The sequence below is a fragment of the Festucalex cinctus genome, chromosome 7, assembly GCF_051991245.1.
Source record: "Festucalex cinctus isolate MCC-2025b chromosome 7, RoL_Fcin_1.0, whole genome shotgun sequence".
In the NCBI taxonomy this organism is placed as follows: Eukaryota; Metazoa; Chordata; class Actinopteri; order Syngnathiformes; family Syngnathidae; genus Festucalex; species Festucalex cinctus.
This window is the reverse complement of record NC_135417.1, coordinates 768823-785919: the sequence shown is the minus strand read 5'-3', so window position 1 is coordinate 785919 and position 17097 is coordinate 768823. Positions and strand designations below refer to the sequence as shown.

Genomic DNA, 17097 nt, shown 5'->3' with positions numbered 1-17097 from the left:
ATAGACAGGCTAACGAATAGCATCCATGTGGCGGTATTATAAATCTTTAAGCAAAAGATATTTGAGGACAAACAGTGCATCAGTACTCAAAAATATTACTGTAGGCAACTGATGCACTTGTAGTAGTTGTGAAAGTCTTCTTTATATAACGACACATATATATATTATATCATATTTACTATATCTAAATGACATATGTTCGATTTGCATACACTACTGGGCATCTGCCCTTTTTCTTTTTGAATGTAACATTATTATACTGCCTCAAGTGGCCAAATCGAGCACCCTAGAAGGAGTCGCTATGTATTAATCAGATACAGAAATGATTTAATTCTTTACATTCTATTATGTTTTTACTGTATTTTCTTTAATAAAGAATAATTGTGGTAAATTGAACAGACAAGTAGCATTTCCCATTCGTTTTAATTGGGCAAAAATAACCACTTGTCAGTTTTTGCATATTTTTGCTATTTATTAGGGCTGCAACTAACAAGTATTTCAGTAATCCATTAACCTGTCGATTATTTTTTTCCGATTAATCGGATCAGGAATTTTATTTTTTAAATTCCATTTCTTTTTTAAAAACGCAGGACCTTATTTCAAGTTGCAGAAAAATAATATAACATAACATACCATTAAATAACATTGGGGGCTCGTCCGGGATTTGAACACGGGATCGTTTGCAAGGACGACAGAAATCTGAGAATATTTATGGTTGAGCAATTGAAATTTGGACAATTTTAAATAAAAAATAAAAAAATATATCTAAACAGTGTATCGATTACCAAAAATAATTGTTAATTTAATAATCGATTAGTTGTTGATTAATCGATGAATCGTTGCACCTCTACTATTTATAGGTATAACTTTGATTAAATGAACATTTTTGACAATTTCGAGTTACCGGTATAATTATTGTCATTTATTTATTTATTTATGTATTTATTTTTTTGTTAAAAAAAAAAAAAAAAAAAAAAAAAAGTGAAAAATGCTCAAAATACCAAAATGGCTAGTTCTTTTTTTTTTTTCGTCTTTCAATTTTTCCCAGATGTAGATAAGTACAAGTATACAATTATACAGTATGAGTATTTACTGATTCTCCCTTAACCCCTATAAATAAATGTTCGCTTCAAAGCAACATTGCTTCCTTCCTGCACATTCAACCGCATACAGCAGACTATTTGTTTTTGCGTCGTCCCGTCGGATTTGGTGTCAATGTGCCGGTGATGAGTGGTACGGGCGGACTGCGTATTCACTTGCCGTTCTTTTATTCCCAGCGCGGCCGGTGAAGGGTCCGCTGATTGAGGCGTTTTTGCATGCACGCTGCTCTTTGATTGCCGCCATTTGTCGGCGTGATGAATTTGCAGGCGCGCAAGAGAGACGAAGAGGGAAAAGCAATCACAGTTCACCTTGCAGCGGCTGGCTGCCATGCCGACACGTTTTCGCAGTTTGACGCCGTAATGTTCCAACGCGCTGAGCTCGTCCGGCTCGCTTGACGACATGAGCGACGTCACCTACATTACATTGCTGCCATGTTTGCTTTCACCGTCTACAGTATGCTCCATTCTCTTGAAGAGAAACAAAAGATTCTTTTGGTGCACATGAAACCCAAACTCAGGTTTGAAACCCCAATTTGAAACCATAAGACTTACTTAAAACACCAATATGAAACCGTAAACTTGACTCAAAACTAGAAACCCTAATTAAGCCTTAATTGAAACGCTAATTTTAAAACTTAACCAGGCTTGAAACCTTACTTGGAAATTATAGCTTTAGTTTGTAACACTAATTGGAAACCCTGACTTGGAACCCGAATTTGAAACCCTTAACCCCCTTTAAATCAATTATTTGAAACCCCAACTTTTACTTCAAACCCTATTTCTGCCATGAGGACCAAAACTGGCTTCAAACCCCAATTTGAAACCCCATCCCAGGTTTGAAACCACAACTTGGCCTTGATACTCTAATTTGAAATTCTAGCCTGGGTTTGAAATCCTAACTTGAAACCTTAACCTTGTTTTAAAATCCTTACCCTGAATTAACCTTTGTTTCAAACCTTAATTTTGTCTTGAAATCATAAATTAAAACCCTCAATTTAGCTTGCAACCCTGACTTCAAACCCTTGAAGTCCTTATCTGAAACCTTAATTAAAAATACTAAACCTGGCTCAAAAGCCTATAAATGGCTTGAAACCCCAATTTGAAGCCTGAACCTTGAATCTATTATTTGAACCCATAACCTTTGCTTTAAACCTCAATTTTAAACCCTAATTTGTAACCTTGTTTTGAAATGTCTAAACCATGTTTGGAGCTGAAACCTTCCAAACCTGAATTTGAAATAACCGTTTTTTCAAACCCTAATTGAACCTTTTAGTACATGCAAGGTAGGAAATCACCCAAAAACAAATCACGCATTTTGTACCTTTTGACAATAAATTAAATGGCAGATTTAACTTCATGAAGTTAGCCTGCAGGGTAAAGCGGGGGGAAGAAAAAAAAAAAACAATAAAGAAACTAAACATGAAATATAATAAATGAGTGAGAGGGGATGAATCTGCATGGAGTGAGACAACAAGCCAATCCATCCTAAAAATTCAAGCCTCTCAAATTCCAACCCCTCCTCTGAGTCGCCTTTTGTTTGCGTTGACACGACAGAAGACCACCTGTCGCTCAACGGGGGAGGTTCGGGCCCATCTATAATTGGACTTAATGACTTCTCATGAAGCCGGGTGATGGATTGGCCACGTCTTCCTATTAGCATACGCTCCGGCTCGCCTTTCCTTTTTTCCGAGACGACGCCTCATTAGGTATGCTCGCAAATCTAACGGCCCTCGAAAAAAATGCTTTGATATTCGCCAGCCTTTTGTTTATTAATCGTGCTAAAACCAGGCCAATGTCGGTTTAAGGATGGGGAAGGTGCTGAAATTTTTTATTTCTGCTACTGGTCTATCAATCACTGACACAAGAGCTCTGAAATCTACAGACTGGGAACAATTATTGGAATCCAGAGTACAAACAAAACAAATTCAATCAATCATCAATTAAAGCAAACATGGTGAAGCCACATTTAGCTGTTATGCTGCATCGTAATAGAAGAAATTGCCAACAGAAGTGAAATCAACACTGAGTGTTTTTATATTTTTAAATTAATTTGACAGTACTGTCTTTTAGTAAGTTTAGAAACCTACTACTTTTATTTCTTTCCGTTATCTTACTGTTTGACTACAAGGAGATAAACGTTGATTGGAAGTCGATTGACGTCATTAGGCGTTTTTCCACCAACAAGCCCAGAAACTTTAAGTTCTGGGTAAAGGGAGTTCTCGGTTGTAAAAGTTCAGCAGGGAATTTAGAATTGTGTTTCCACAGCGTCTTAGAGTTCTCAGTAATTAATTCAAATGAGTTTGATTAAGTCCAGCCGATGTAAAAACAACGCCCCCAAATTTGACCAATCAGCCGTGGTCATTGCAGCCCGCCCCCTCAAAGTTCCTGCCTGGCTCAGCAAGACCCTGCTGCTGCGATAGTACTTGGATGGCCCCTGGGGAATTTAATTACCCTGCTAATTGTTGTTGGTGGAAAAACGAAACTGAATTTTACCAAGGTAAACTGAAAAGTTCTCCAAAAGGTCCGCCGGTGGAAAAACGCCTATTGCTTTTAATTTAGCCCAGTCCAGCGGTCCCCAACCTTTTTTGTGCCACAGACGGGTTTCCCATGAGGACATAGTTCAATTGACAACCAGACACCCTTCAAACTGCTGGGTCAAAATGAACCCAATTTTGGTCAAAAATTGGACTGACTCGCTTCTGGGGTCAATTAAAGTTTTGGGGTTAAGAAAGTTGGGTCGAATTGACCCAAGTGGCGAGTCGGGCAAATTTGGGGTTATTGTTGCCCCAGAATTTTATAAGAGTTTAGTAATAAACAAAACCAAATGATTAAAAATAATATCCTAGAACTCAAATTTCAAAGTGCAAAAGTAGAACCTTTGAGGGTGGAACACCATTGACAAAGCATTGCAGTCCAAAAAGTACAATGACACACTTTGTTTCCTGGGAGTGAGGCCACCCAAAGAGTAAAAGACAATTGGACTGTCAGTGTTTAATAGCTCGGTAGATAGATACGAGTGAGGGTTGACTACAGACCTGAGGCAGTAACACACTAGATTCAACATGCTGACTTCAAACCGCTGCAAACGGCTCACTGGAGGCCTGGCTCGGTTCCGCAGTCAGGAGCAATTTGCAAGCCTGAAACCGTTTTCACACGGACGCTATTTTTAGACGCTCCAGCGAGGTGAACACGCTCGCTTGAGAAACGTTTCGTCGAGGCTTCGGGGCTCTACAGAGGCACAAACACTTTTTTGCTTCTTTTCAAGTGACCACTCATTGACCATCACTATATTTTCTTGGGAAAACATATTGCATAATTGTCATTTTCAGGATACAGTAACCTCAAGGTTTGACTCGTGCCTTTAACAATTGACATTTTGCTCCTTTTTGATCTTGGTAAAGGTACGAGCACCTTAGTCCAAGCCAATTTTTTTGATGTTAAACAATTTCAGTTTACTTTGTTATTTGTAGTAGAAGCGTGTGCCTTAATTAAATGTATGACTGATTGCATCTGCGTAATTAGTTGCATATGGCTAGACTGCGCTCATCGACAAACAACACTCGTTTAATTGCCTTGTCAAACGTAAATAGTGGGCAACGAGTTCGCTCCACCCATTTTTATCCATCCCAGGTGGCTGCCATTTTGTCGTGTAATGTTAACTGGCATCGACTGAAATTGATGTCACAGTGTCCACAGGCTCAACTTGCCGATGTCATGGCTTGCCTGTTTTCTGGGTTTGGTTATGTGACGTTCGCAAGGCGAGCCTGTTGGAATTTTGATTTCAATTTCAGTCAATAGCAAGCAGGTGGCTATACAGGACAAAATGGCCGCCCCCCAAAGATGGATAAAAACTGATGGATTTTTTTCTGCTTAGTTCATATTCCACAAACGCAATATTAAGAGAAAGAACAATAAAAGTTTTTTTTTTTTTTTTTTTACTTGACTTCCAATTTAATAACATGTCATTTGTCCAAACAGACCCACAATAAACTCTCATGAGGCCATGCCAGAAAAGAAACAGGAAGTCAGCCATTTTGGTTTTAGCGGCCATTTGTTGGGTCATTATCGGTGGTCCTAGAAAATGTGTCTGATGGCTACAAATTTGAAACATTAGACAAAAGGGCAAAGGTCATTGCGTCTGGGTGGGTATGGGAACAAAAATTACAACCTACAAAAACAAGAAACGTTAAGCTAGTCATGTCTGTCATGAGTAGACCACGAAAAAGTCTCCGGAATTCATAGTGTAATCTGAACTAAGAAAACATAGCAAATGTTTAAAATTCCGAACGCAAACAGGAATGATGAGATAAATCAAGTCTGCACAAAGCACATACGGCTTCATTTTTCGCTCGGTCAACAATTTGCGTGTCCTTGAAGCACTTAGCTTAGCCACATCCTGGCCAGGGACGTGATGCTAAATAAGAACAGAGGTTCTCATGGTAAACAAGGCATCTAAATGCTAATAAGGCTGCTTTCTCTTTTGTGCGGGCATCATTGAAGACACCTAAAGCCAGCCAGGAAACCGTGGGGACGTCAACCAGCTAAAAATCAGCTAATTTTCTCTTTGCTCAAGACCCCAGACGTCATGTTTTCAAGGCACCTAAGTGCCAAGGCGGGCTGAAACTACCTATAATTTGTGCAGCAAAAAGCTTTTTAAAGAGAAGCATGTTCAGGGATTAAAGTGGACCTCCATCTCAGGAAGCGAGTGCATTTTGTCCGTCTCTTCCGCTGCTGACAGTTGCCAAGAGACGGCGGGAGACGAGCAAGGGGGTTAGACGTTGGAGGCTTTTTTTTGTTCTGAGCCGCATCGCGCAGCTCGCCGCACACAACTTCCTGCTAGTCAAACACACCGGCATGAGTCAAATATCACATGTTCTGCTTAAAAGGCAGAGCTTTGGTTCCATTAGCATAATTTGGATGCGTAAACGCGACAATTACCCTCTCGGGTGTTGAGGCGACGCTGCAGGTCGTCCATTAGGTGCACTGGATTGGTGGGTAATTACCTCGTCATCCTTAAAGACAGCGGCGAGGGCAAACAAATTACTGTGTCTTAGGGCTGATGATTTATTGTTTTATCATCAAAACTGAGATTTCAGACAACGCGATCATGTGATCGTGCAAGCTCCTAACTGACCCAGGATCTGTTGTCATACTTGCCATCTCCCTACCACCCTGCCAAGGTCAGAAATCAGAAGCAGCGTGCTACTTATGGACAGGCCACGTTAACCTGCTCTTCATCTTTTGTAATGTTTAAGTTTTTAAATTTACTGGATTCAGTGGAACCAGCTAATGGAAAATATGTGCCCTGCCCCAGTAAACGCCAAGCCTAGAGGAAGTTGAAGACTTGGGATGAGTGGCATACAGTCTTTCATGTGACAAAGCGTCTGAGGAAGTGTTTTGACTTTCACTTGACATTCCTCTAGTGCGGCGCTTGAAATGTCAGCGCTGTAGCTAGCGACTGCCTGCCTGCTTGGTGGCTTCCTAAGCGAAGGGAGACAAATGCAACATGTCACCCGGGAAGTTCTCACAGAGGGACTGATAGACAGAAAGACAGACTACCTGCCTGGGAGATGCCCAATGTTGGAGTACTCTGGAGATTAATGTCAGGATTTACTGTGCACCGTGTCACCATCTAGAAATCATGTAGGAACGTGGCTGAAGAAGATATTAGACTCTCTACTTTGGCGGGTTGTTTGGTTCATTTTCACGTTTTTTTTAATGCAAAAAAATGTATAATAAAATAAATAAAACCTTTTGTTTTTTAACATTAAATATAACCCTAGTTTGAAACCCTAATGTAAAACCCTGAGTTTTTATTGAAGCCTACAACCCTAATTTAACCTTAAACCCGTATTGAAAGCTTATATTGAAGCCTTCTTTGAAACCCCAAACATGGCTTGAAACTCTATTTTGAACTACAACTGAGGCTTAAAAATCTGGTTGAAACTTTAACCCAAATTTGAAATTCTTATCAGGACTTAAATCATAATTTGCAACCCTAAACAAATCTTAAATCCCAAATCTTCAATTGCAACCCTTTTTTGAAACACTAATTTGAAATCCCAGCCCAAAATTAAAACCATAACCCAGGGTTTAATTTACAACTTTTCTTTAAAACCCAAATTTAAATCGGTAACTTAGATGTGAAACCTCGATCTTACACCTTATTCCCTGATTTGAAACCCAAACCTTGGCTTGAAACCCTCAACTCAAACCCGACTTTGAAACCCTAACCCTGTCATCTTGAGACACTAATTTGAAATGCCCAACCCTCTTTTGAAAGCTTTGCTTTGAAAGTCTCCTACTGGCTTCAAAACACGCGCAAATTTTTGTCGAGCAGCAGCAGTGTTGCTGTGAAGAGAGTCCACGGGGGGCTTTGGAGTGGCAAAGACAGAAGCTGCGTGTCTCCCACAGTGAGTAAAGGAGGAAAAGATGTGGAAGAGGAAGGAAGAGAACGTAAAAGCAATCTAATGGGAGGTGAGGGTGAGGACGGCCTCCACGTTTTCGGGGGCTAATGACGGCAAAGGGGGCCACCCGCGGGGGTCCCCGCAGGTCTGAGGACCGGTTTTAATTGGCCACTGAATAACAAGACGGCGACTTCACGGGGAGAAAAGTCGAGTGTGAAAGGCCAATTACAGCCACGACTTGATGTGGGCGTAGTTTTATATGCAGTGTGGCATTCATTATTCATGTGCTCTCTTACACGATGTATTACGGTACTTACTTGAAATAATGGCACATACAGTAGGTTTCATATTACAGCTGTAAACTTGTTGAATCATAGTTTGTTTTTTGAAACCCTACTTTGAAATACTAATCCAGACTTGAAACCCCAATTTCACAGGCTAACCATGTCCTAAATTGAAGCTTCAATCCGGTCTTGAAACCCCAACCTAAACCCTAACCGTTTCGTGAAACCCTAATCTCAAATTGTATGCCAACAATCCTAACCCTAGTTTGAAATTTGAACTTGAAATCTCACTTTTAATCTCCAATTTAAGTGTGAAAGCCTAACTCAGTCTTAAAACTCCAATTTGAAACCATAACGCAGGCTTGAAACCTGACATTGAAACCCTAATCCTGGTTTAAAATCTTAATCTTGTTTTAAAACCCTACTTTGAAATCTTAATCCTGTTTTTAAAACATATTTTGAACACTTAAACTGATCTTGAAAACCTTATTTGAAGCCCCAAACCTGTCCTAAAATCCTGATTTGAAACCCCACCATAACTCTGGCTTGAAACCCAAATCTGTAACCCTAACACATCTGTACCCCTTAGTTTGGAAGCCGAACCCAGGCTGAAAACCTAACATTCATTTGAAAGTCTAACTGAAGTGACCCTAATTTGAAACCGTAACCTTCATTTGAAATCTTAATTCCAGTCTTGAAACCCAAATTTGTGTCCCATGTGCATCTAAAACAAGCACAGACTGCAGACTGTCTTCATCCTTGGTGGCAGCGGGGCGGCTAATGGATACCAGACGATTTTTCTCCGCGCATGCAAATATCTCTCCCGGAGGCGTCGTGCGTGTGAATATTAATTTCATATTTACTCATCTATTTTTAAACCTGCTGAGTGATGGTGGCCTGGCACAACCGAGGCGTCAAAGTCGATTTGATCTCACACCGATTGTGTGACTTTCTCGCTTTTGAGGATGAAATGTGCTGCTTATTGTTACATTTCTTCTGCCACCTCCAGTTATAATTGATTCATTTCTCGATGGAGCGAGAGAGTTTGAGTTATTTTGTAGGGTTCTTGCTTTGACAAAGTAGAAAGATCGCTGAACAAAATCTATTCGGCGCTTGTGCAAGGTTATAATACTTCTGAATTTTTCATTAAAGTTCTTTTTATTTTATTTTTTATTTTTTATTTTTTTAGTTCTTAGAGCAAGTTTGCTAGAAAGATTTCCTTTTATTTTCGTTTGTATTAGTTTTAGTTTTTTTTTAATATATGGAATGTTTGTCAAGTGCAAGATACAAAAAAGATCACTAAATAAATACATTTAAAATGTACCATAGTGTCAGTTTATTTTTGTTTTTTTAAGCATTTTCGCTTTTAGTTTATTTCATGAATGACGTTTTTTTTTTTAACTTTAGTTTTTGCTATTTTATGTACAATGGTGTCAGCAGAATGATGACTCAAGTAAAACCAGCAAGAACAGTGGTCGTGTTTTAAGGCATCCTTATAATTTCAAATTAGGGTTTCAAACTCAGGTTGGGCTATCAAATTCACATCAAATTCACGAGTCTTTCACGGCAGACATCACATTTCAAATGAGTTTCAACCAACAGTAAGGCTTTAAACAAGGTAAGGGTTTAAATAAAGAGTTTCAAACCAGGTTTAGCATCAAATTATGGTTTTAACCAAGGGTTAGAGTTTCAAATCCAAGTTAGAAGCCAGAGTTAATGTTTCAAGTTTGGGTTTCCGCTTTGGCTTAAGGATTAAAATTCAGGTTTGAAGTCAGTTTATCAGACTAATCTTTGAGAAAGATCCGATGTCATTCAAAATGAGGAGCGGGCTTTGTTGTCATGGCATCAAAAGACCTTCAGTGATGTTTGAAGCTGCCCGATAACATTCTTGATCAATAAACGTCTACCTCAGAACAAGAATGACAAAATCAATGTGATTCTTGCTCTGACATGAGACAACAATCTGTGAGAGTTAATTAAAAGGGAGCGCTGACGCTCTTGATTGAGTGGAATTTATCCTCGGGGACCAGAAAAGACATAAGGATTTTTTTTTCTGCTTAATGAGGTTCTTGTTTTGTTTTTAATCCTTTCTGTGTTAAAACAATAAACATGCTTCATCACTGACTTGTTACTGGATGTGTTTGTTAGGGTTTCAAATTAGGGTTTCAAATGAGTTAGAGTTCAGGTGTCAAGCCTTGTTTAGGGTTTTCAATTTAGGTTTGGAAACCAAAGTTAATGTTTCAAATGAGGTGTTTAAGACAAGGTTAAGGATTCAAGCGTGGTTTACGTTTTCAAATGAGGCTTTCAAACCTGGTTTCAAACATGGGATAAGGTTTCAAATAAGGCTTTCAAACCGGAGTTAGAGCTGGGGTGTCAAGCCTTGTTTAATTTCAATTTAGGGTTTCAATGCATGGTTAGGGTTTAAATTCAGGGATTCAAGACAGGGTTAAGGTTTCAAGTTTGGGTACATTTTCAAACCAGGTTTAGCATTTCAAATTAGGGCTTCAAACCTGGATTGTTATTATGGTTTCAAATGAAGGCTTTATGACAAGGTTTGGGTTTTAAGTTAGAGTTTCAAGTCTTGTTTATAGTTTTAAATTATGGTTTAAACCAAGATTAAGGGTTTGAAATTATGGCCCAAAGCCAGTGTTAATGTCTCAAATTTGAAATTCGACAATGGGTTAGTTTTTCCAAATATTGGTTTATAACCAGAGTAAGAATTTTGAATTAGGGTTTCAAGTCTGTTTTAGGGATTTGTAATTAAGAATTTAAACTGGATTTAGGATTTCATTTCCCAAATGAAGATTTCAGAACTGAGTTTGTTTTAAATTAGAATCTCAACTCTGGGTTATGATTTTAAATCAATGACAGGATTCCAGACAATGGTTAGTTTCAAATTAGGGTTTCAAGCCTGAGTTTAGAATTTCTAACTGGAGTTTAGAGCCTTGTTGTTTAGGGTTTCAAATTACAGCTTCAAGACAGGTTTTGAGAGCATTAACATTCACCTGCTCCCTCACATTTCCGCAGGCAGTTCATTTTGCAATCCATCCATTCATATTGTAGGAGTTGTTTTGAAAATGTTTGCACGGAAGTTGGCAGTGGCCACCTGCTCCCAACCGCCTCGGGGTCTTCAGGGTGTAAATGTGTTTGCATACATACAGTATGCAATCCACACTGTGGCAGACCACCGTGACTCACTCGCGCGTCTGCCGGCAGATACGCCGAGCAGATGTTCTTTTTATACATTTACATAATATTTATTTCTGGATGCGCTCAACATGAATATTCACACCGCATGTATTGTTCATTGTTTTCACGTTGTTTTTATCATCAACACTGTCTTTGCATGTTTGTTTCTTACCGGCGCAACCAAACCAGTCGTGAACAGAGTTCCCACAGAATTTGTTATCTAGCATTGGTATGACCAAATACTGAGTTGATATTATTTTTAAATCAGCATAATCTTAACCCGGAATTTGTATATGCGCACACAAACAGCAGCTGAAGTGAATGTCAACATAAATAACAATGTCAGGGTACGTAATATCAGTGCAGACAAACACGGCGGGTGGCATCACGCCACCTCCATGTCCAATTTCCTTCTTAGATTGTTTGCTGCCATCTTTGATTAGGAGCTCTCACTCCATCAGCCATTCGGAAATCCAAGCCCCGAGGCTTGCGACGCCGTCCTCATGGTACATCCATATAAACAACCCCCCCACCCCCCCCCCCCCCCAAGCCTTGCTGTGTTTAATGCTCCTGTCTGACTCTGCGCTAACACAATTTCACGGAAAAACAATTTGTTGCCTGTCAGACAGAAAAGCGTCTATTTTTGTTGTTATTTGTCATAACGCCACTTTGTTTTCTTTGCATGCTAGACACACAAAAATGGCAAGCACGTCCTGTTTTTCATGTCTGCTTTTTTTGTTGATACTTTGCACAGTTAATTTGGTTACTAATAAAATGCAGTATTACTATTTTACCTGTTGTAATCTGGGTGATGCAAGTAATTTTGTGTTTTGCCTTCCTTTATTCATTGGCTGGCATTTCGGCAACCGCTGACATGTCAGTGGATGTCACCTATTATTGCAGCAGCGACATTGACTGTCATGTTGGTTGTCAACCCCAGAATCCAGAAATTGAGCTTTTGCGGATCTGCGCTGATGAAATATAGCGTGTGTGTTTTTAAAAGACGGGATTAATAGCGACTCCCAGAGTGATTAGCGCCCACTCGGGGAAGAAGTGGCCCGCGGCTGTGTTTCCGCAGCTAATTGAAAGCACTCCTTATTTACTCTTCTCAGCTTTTCACTTCCTGCTCTGATCCTCGACGTGCCGTTCGAGCTTCCCTCCACCAGGAGTTCTTCTCGCACCAAAGGCAAGAAAACCAAATTAGGGATCACAGAAGGATTAATGCGCCACTGGTGCGGGAAGATGGAAATGGAGGCGTGGGGGTATGTTTCAGTCATTTTCCATAGCGGCCTATTTCTTTGTGTTAATTCCTTCACGCCTGTTAGTTTCCAAAGCGGCAGCATTGTGGTGCAGTAGGACAGTGTGATTGAGAAATTCGGGTGGGGAGTATTTTTAGACGGCCGCTCACTTACGCCCCCTGAGGACATCGTTCTTCTTTTGCTTCTTCTGTCAGTGCTTCCATAATACTTTGCTTCCTGGGAGGACATGCCGGCATGTCAGATGTGCACTCTTGTCACCTCGCGACATTTTCAACCTTCTTCAGATGGTTTACTCAATGTCAGATCAAGGACTTTAGTAATTTGGGATAATAAATTGATGTAAATGGCCAAGGTGCTGTAGTGGAGTATTTATATAGTGTTCCAATTAGGGCTTGGCAATCAATCAAAATGTAATCGTGTTTTCTATTTTGGATTCTTACGATCATAAAAACAATCGAAGAAAAACGATTACGTAAAAGGGAGGGCAAAGGCAGTTTCATTTTCTTGGCTTTAAATTAAAGATTTTGTCTTTGCTCTCTGATCACTTGTGTTATGTTTTATTGTTTTAACTATTTGTTGAGTGTTCTTCGGCCAAATTTGGAGTTCTTCTGTAATTGTGCATGCTCGTGCTGTTCCATCCTTTCATTGAAAAGAAATGAGGAATTCTGAATGAATAAAGTTATGTGCTGAGGTTGGATCCCAAAGCGCAGACACAAATAAGATTTTAACTATTTATTCACATGGAAAGGCGAGAAACAACAAGAGCTGCACACAGGATCAGAGGTAATAATCCGACAAACCCAAACACTTATCAGACAGCTACTACAGACAGAGAATCGATCTGATTGGTTGTGACTAAGTAAAGTAAGTAAAGGATTAAAGATTGACATCACAAAGCTCATGACATCACATAGCGTTTTTCCAGTTGAAACCAAATGATGGTTACATCAGTTCAAAACAGACACGACCTCACGGTCATGAACCCAAACTTAACAGGTCATGAACCCAAACTTAACCCTGTGACCTAGACATGACAAAAGTGAAGTGATGGGAATTTATTATTTTCTCACGGCCCACCAAAAATGTAACCAAAATGTGATATACTGTATATTGAAATCACAGTCTCCTCCCATTTTACTTACTTGGAGATCTGGACCTCTTTATATTATCTGGCATTTTGACCTTTCATTGTTCTGCCTGTGACTATATAAAAATCATTTTCGGATTAATTAAGTGAAATTGGTTCATTTACTGTCTGTCTACACAGCTGATAATCTCACCAATCACTGCTCTAAATGTTACCCACAAGCCATTGCCAAGTTCTCCATCACAACATTAGCCATGGCCTCCCTTCGACCTTACTTTGACTTGAGGCAAAGACGATTTTAGCGATTTTTAGTAAAAGCCTGCTCTCCGAGGCTGAGCGACTAATGCGTTTTTATTTAACAACGCTGACTGATTGTGGCTCGTTAGCCACCGCTAACGCTACTGCTGTCGGACCGCCGAGCCAACGAGCACGTGCGGCGTCAGCAATCAGCGCTGATTGGATTTTGATCTCCTCCGATTAGGTCTGGAGCGCCGAGGCTAATTTAGCAAAACCAACCTGAAGTGAATTCTTAATCACTTTGCTATCTGAATTGCAAATTGTCAGATCTTTTATTTATCTTTTTTTTTTTTTTTTGTAGGACAGTTTTAATTATAGTTAACTGATGCTGCAGCTGCAGCTTAAGAATGTCAGCCAAAGACGTTTACGTGTTTCATCAGTCCTTCAGTAATTTGTTGTTGTGCATATCAATGAACAAAAATGAGTCTAGTTATTATAGTTTCTTTTTTAATGGTGACACCTCAAACTTTGCTGCCATGCGTCGCTCATGACAATGATGAGCAATTGAAAACTACAGTCCTGTGTCTTTTTTTTTAAGAATAGGAAATCCCTCCAGAAACTGTGTTAAAAATGCAAAGCAGTGGTGACATGTCCTGTTCTGACAGTCTCCCTGTTGATGTGTCTCAGGTGGGACGTCCACCTTGCGTCTGTCGTCGGTGCGAGAGCTGCCGGAACAGTTACGGGAGCTTTACCAGCAGGGCTTCCTGCTGGCCGCCATCCACCCGTTCATCCACCCCTGCGGCCCGGAGTCCAACAGCCCGCAACATCAACTCTACCGCGCCATCCTGGTCCAGGTTAACGATGGGTACGTGCTCACCTTGTTCCAGTTACCCGCTCATTTATCGGCCGAGTAAGATATTGCTGTTTAACTTAAAGATGGAGTATGCCATTTTCAAGCTTTACACGACATGCAGCTGTACATACCATTCTCCCAAAATGGCTGCTTTATACCAAAATGGCTGACTTCCTGTCCAATTTCGGACATGGGTGCTTGAAACTTTTTTTTGTGTGTGTTTCCTGTTATGAGAGACATGGGCGGACTTTTTCAAAGTTTTGTAGGGGGTGTTACTGAGTGAGCTCTGGGTGGTTTAGATCAGTAGCCTAAAATATAAGATTTACACCACGATAAAAGGAATCACAGAGAGAACTCTGTAGATTCTCAGGGGGGAGTTGATGAAGGGGGAACATCTTAAAGATTAATCACCCGTCATAAATAAAATAAAAAAAAAAAAGGATTTTAGAAACAGAGCATCATCTTGTGAGATCTGTTACTTATTAATATGCTAATTTTATGCAGTTTTCTTGTCTTATTAAGTCTGTAGTAAGCACACTTTTGATACGTTTAGTACACAAAATGACACAAAGTTATCAGGAGTCATTTCTGGACGATATGGGTGGCTGCAAATTCAGCACAATGGTACTCTAAAATAAGAAATGAAGATAAGTGGTTCAGGTAATGGATGGATGGATGGATGGATGGATGGATGGACGGACGGATGGATAAATAAACAACTATGATGACAGATTTTTTTACTTTTAAATCTAAAAATATATTCAAATATGTTCATTATTTAACAAACATGCTTCATAATAACTCAATAATACTATTTACCATGTTTTTTGTATTGTGTGTTGCTGGGGGGGTAAGAGATATTTTAATGTCAACAGGATTTTGTTTTTTTCTGAAACTTAATATTAAATCATCCACTTCTAAAAAAAAAAAAAAAAAAAAGGCAAACAACTTCAGGCGGAAGTATCAGCTAGCTGGCTGCAGTGCGTCGGTTAGCGTTCTACAGGGCGCCGCGCAGTGATACGAACGAACGAACAGAAAAGTAGTGGCTGGCGGTAATGGCGTCTGACTTTATTCAGAAAAAGAGTATTGTGATGGAAATGTATCACGCGTTTGAAAACATAGTTTTTAGAAGAAAAACGCTTTATTTCCGAGACCCCAGCCAGCTTGCTGGACTATTTTCCTCTCGTCCAACGCCGAACCAGAACGCGTGTCACAGAACGCTGTCGGGGGTAAGTCAGTGCTGATCGCACACACGGGAGGTGAGGATCAAATTGAGATTCATGTTAAAAAAAGCCGAACAATCCCTTTAAATATATTAATTTGATCCACGTTGTCAAGTTTTCAAATTTTGAATTCAGCAAACTGGAATGATCTGTATCCTGTGGCATTACATTTGTTCTTCTGTCATTTTTGTTTTTATTATTATTTTAATTTGGAATTTGATGAGATGGACACATTATTTAAAATACAATTTCAATAATTTTACTTAAAATGTTTTGGTTTTTTTTATAAAAATTACGTCCACATTACTGTGAGAAATAAAGTGACCTAAAATGTGGTTTTCTTAGTAAATAGCTCGAAAACAAGACAAGCGAGTAGTACAACTCACTTGACTGACGTGAAGCACAAACTGCACCCCCCTAACACCCGCACCTCGCATCAGAAACATATAAAATGTCAACTGTCAAATTCCCGACGTTCCATTAGCCAGCTATGTGGCGTGGTTACAGTTGAGCAGGCAATGGCTGATGGGAAGTATTCATCATTACTGAAAGATTGCAGGAGAAGAAGATGTAGAAGTGGGGGGTTGGGGGGGGATAATGAGGTCCCCACTACAGAGCAATAGAGGTGAGAGGCCGGCATGAAACGACTCACAAACAGGTGAAAATGTGAAGCGATGTTCTGTGGCATGCTGTGTTGTCATAGCGATGGATGGCGGCCACGCATGGACGGCTGCAAGGAAGGAAAGAGGGAGCGCTGGAGCGGGGAGAGAAAAAAAAAAAAAAGAAGAAAGGCACCAGAGGGATTTGACTTCTCCGCCGGGAGTCTTTTTATAGCCTGGTCGTCGCCTGTTGCACGAGAGAAAGACTTTTATGTTGCGCGCTGAGTGCGCCTCATAAATGTCCACTTATCTCACAGGAAGTGATGTCACAAAAGGAAAAGGTCGCGTGCGAAGCTGCCTTAAATGGGTTCTCAAAAACACCGATCAGATATGTTTTCCTATCAAAAGCATTCAAGTCATCCACACTATGTGAATGTTGTCCACACCTCATGGGGCTCAGTGGAGGAGTGAGGGGGGTTCATCAGGTGTGCTGACCCAGCAGGAAGCTCCCATCCCCGCCGCTCGACGTTTGTCAGACGCCTAAGCAGGCGGAGCTGGTGATGCGCCAAGACAAGAGTTCATAGTGCGGGTGTCGCGCTGCCATTTTGAACATCAACGCCCCCAGGATGCAAAGACAAACAAACACGATTTCCCTCCTCTCAGTCACTCCCTCTTTCTTTTGGCTCCCTTAATTAACCTCACTTTGTCACTCCCTTCTGTTTGCTTACATGCTACCGCCCTTTCCCTGCCTTGCCTTTCTACCAATTGCCTCCCGACTCCCATATTTCATCTTCCACGCTCAGTTGCTCCTCCGCTGCCTCCCCATGACTCCCTAAGGCCAGGTACAATTGGGAATTTT

General features: G+C 40.3%; 1 protein-coding gene and 1 long non-coding RNA gene across 5 annotated transcripts in view; one reads left to right on the top strand and one right to left on the bottom strand.

Annotated features, from left to right (window-relative positions):
- Positions 1-17097, bottom strand: part of LOC144022498 (uncharacterized) — an 85820-nt gene that overhangs the window by 19500 nt on the left and 49223 nt on the right. The gene's annotated exons all lie outside the window — the stretch shown is intronic.
- The window catches only part of rftn1b (raftlin, lipid raft linker 1b), a 73451-nt gene that overhangs the window by 19496 nt on the left and 36858 nt on the right, over positions 1-17097 (top strand). For both annotated transcript variants that reach the window (XM_077527356.1, XM_077527355.1), the window contains exon 3: positions 14251-14428. In XM_077527356.1, coding sequence (XP_077383482.1) covers positions 14251-14428 — 178 coding nt within the window. The remainder of the gene's footprint in view (positions 1-14250; positions 14429-17097) is intronic.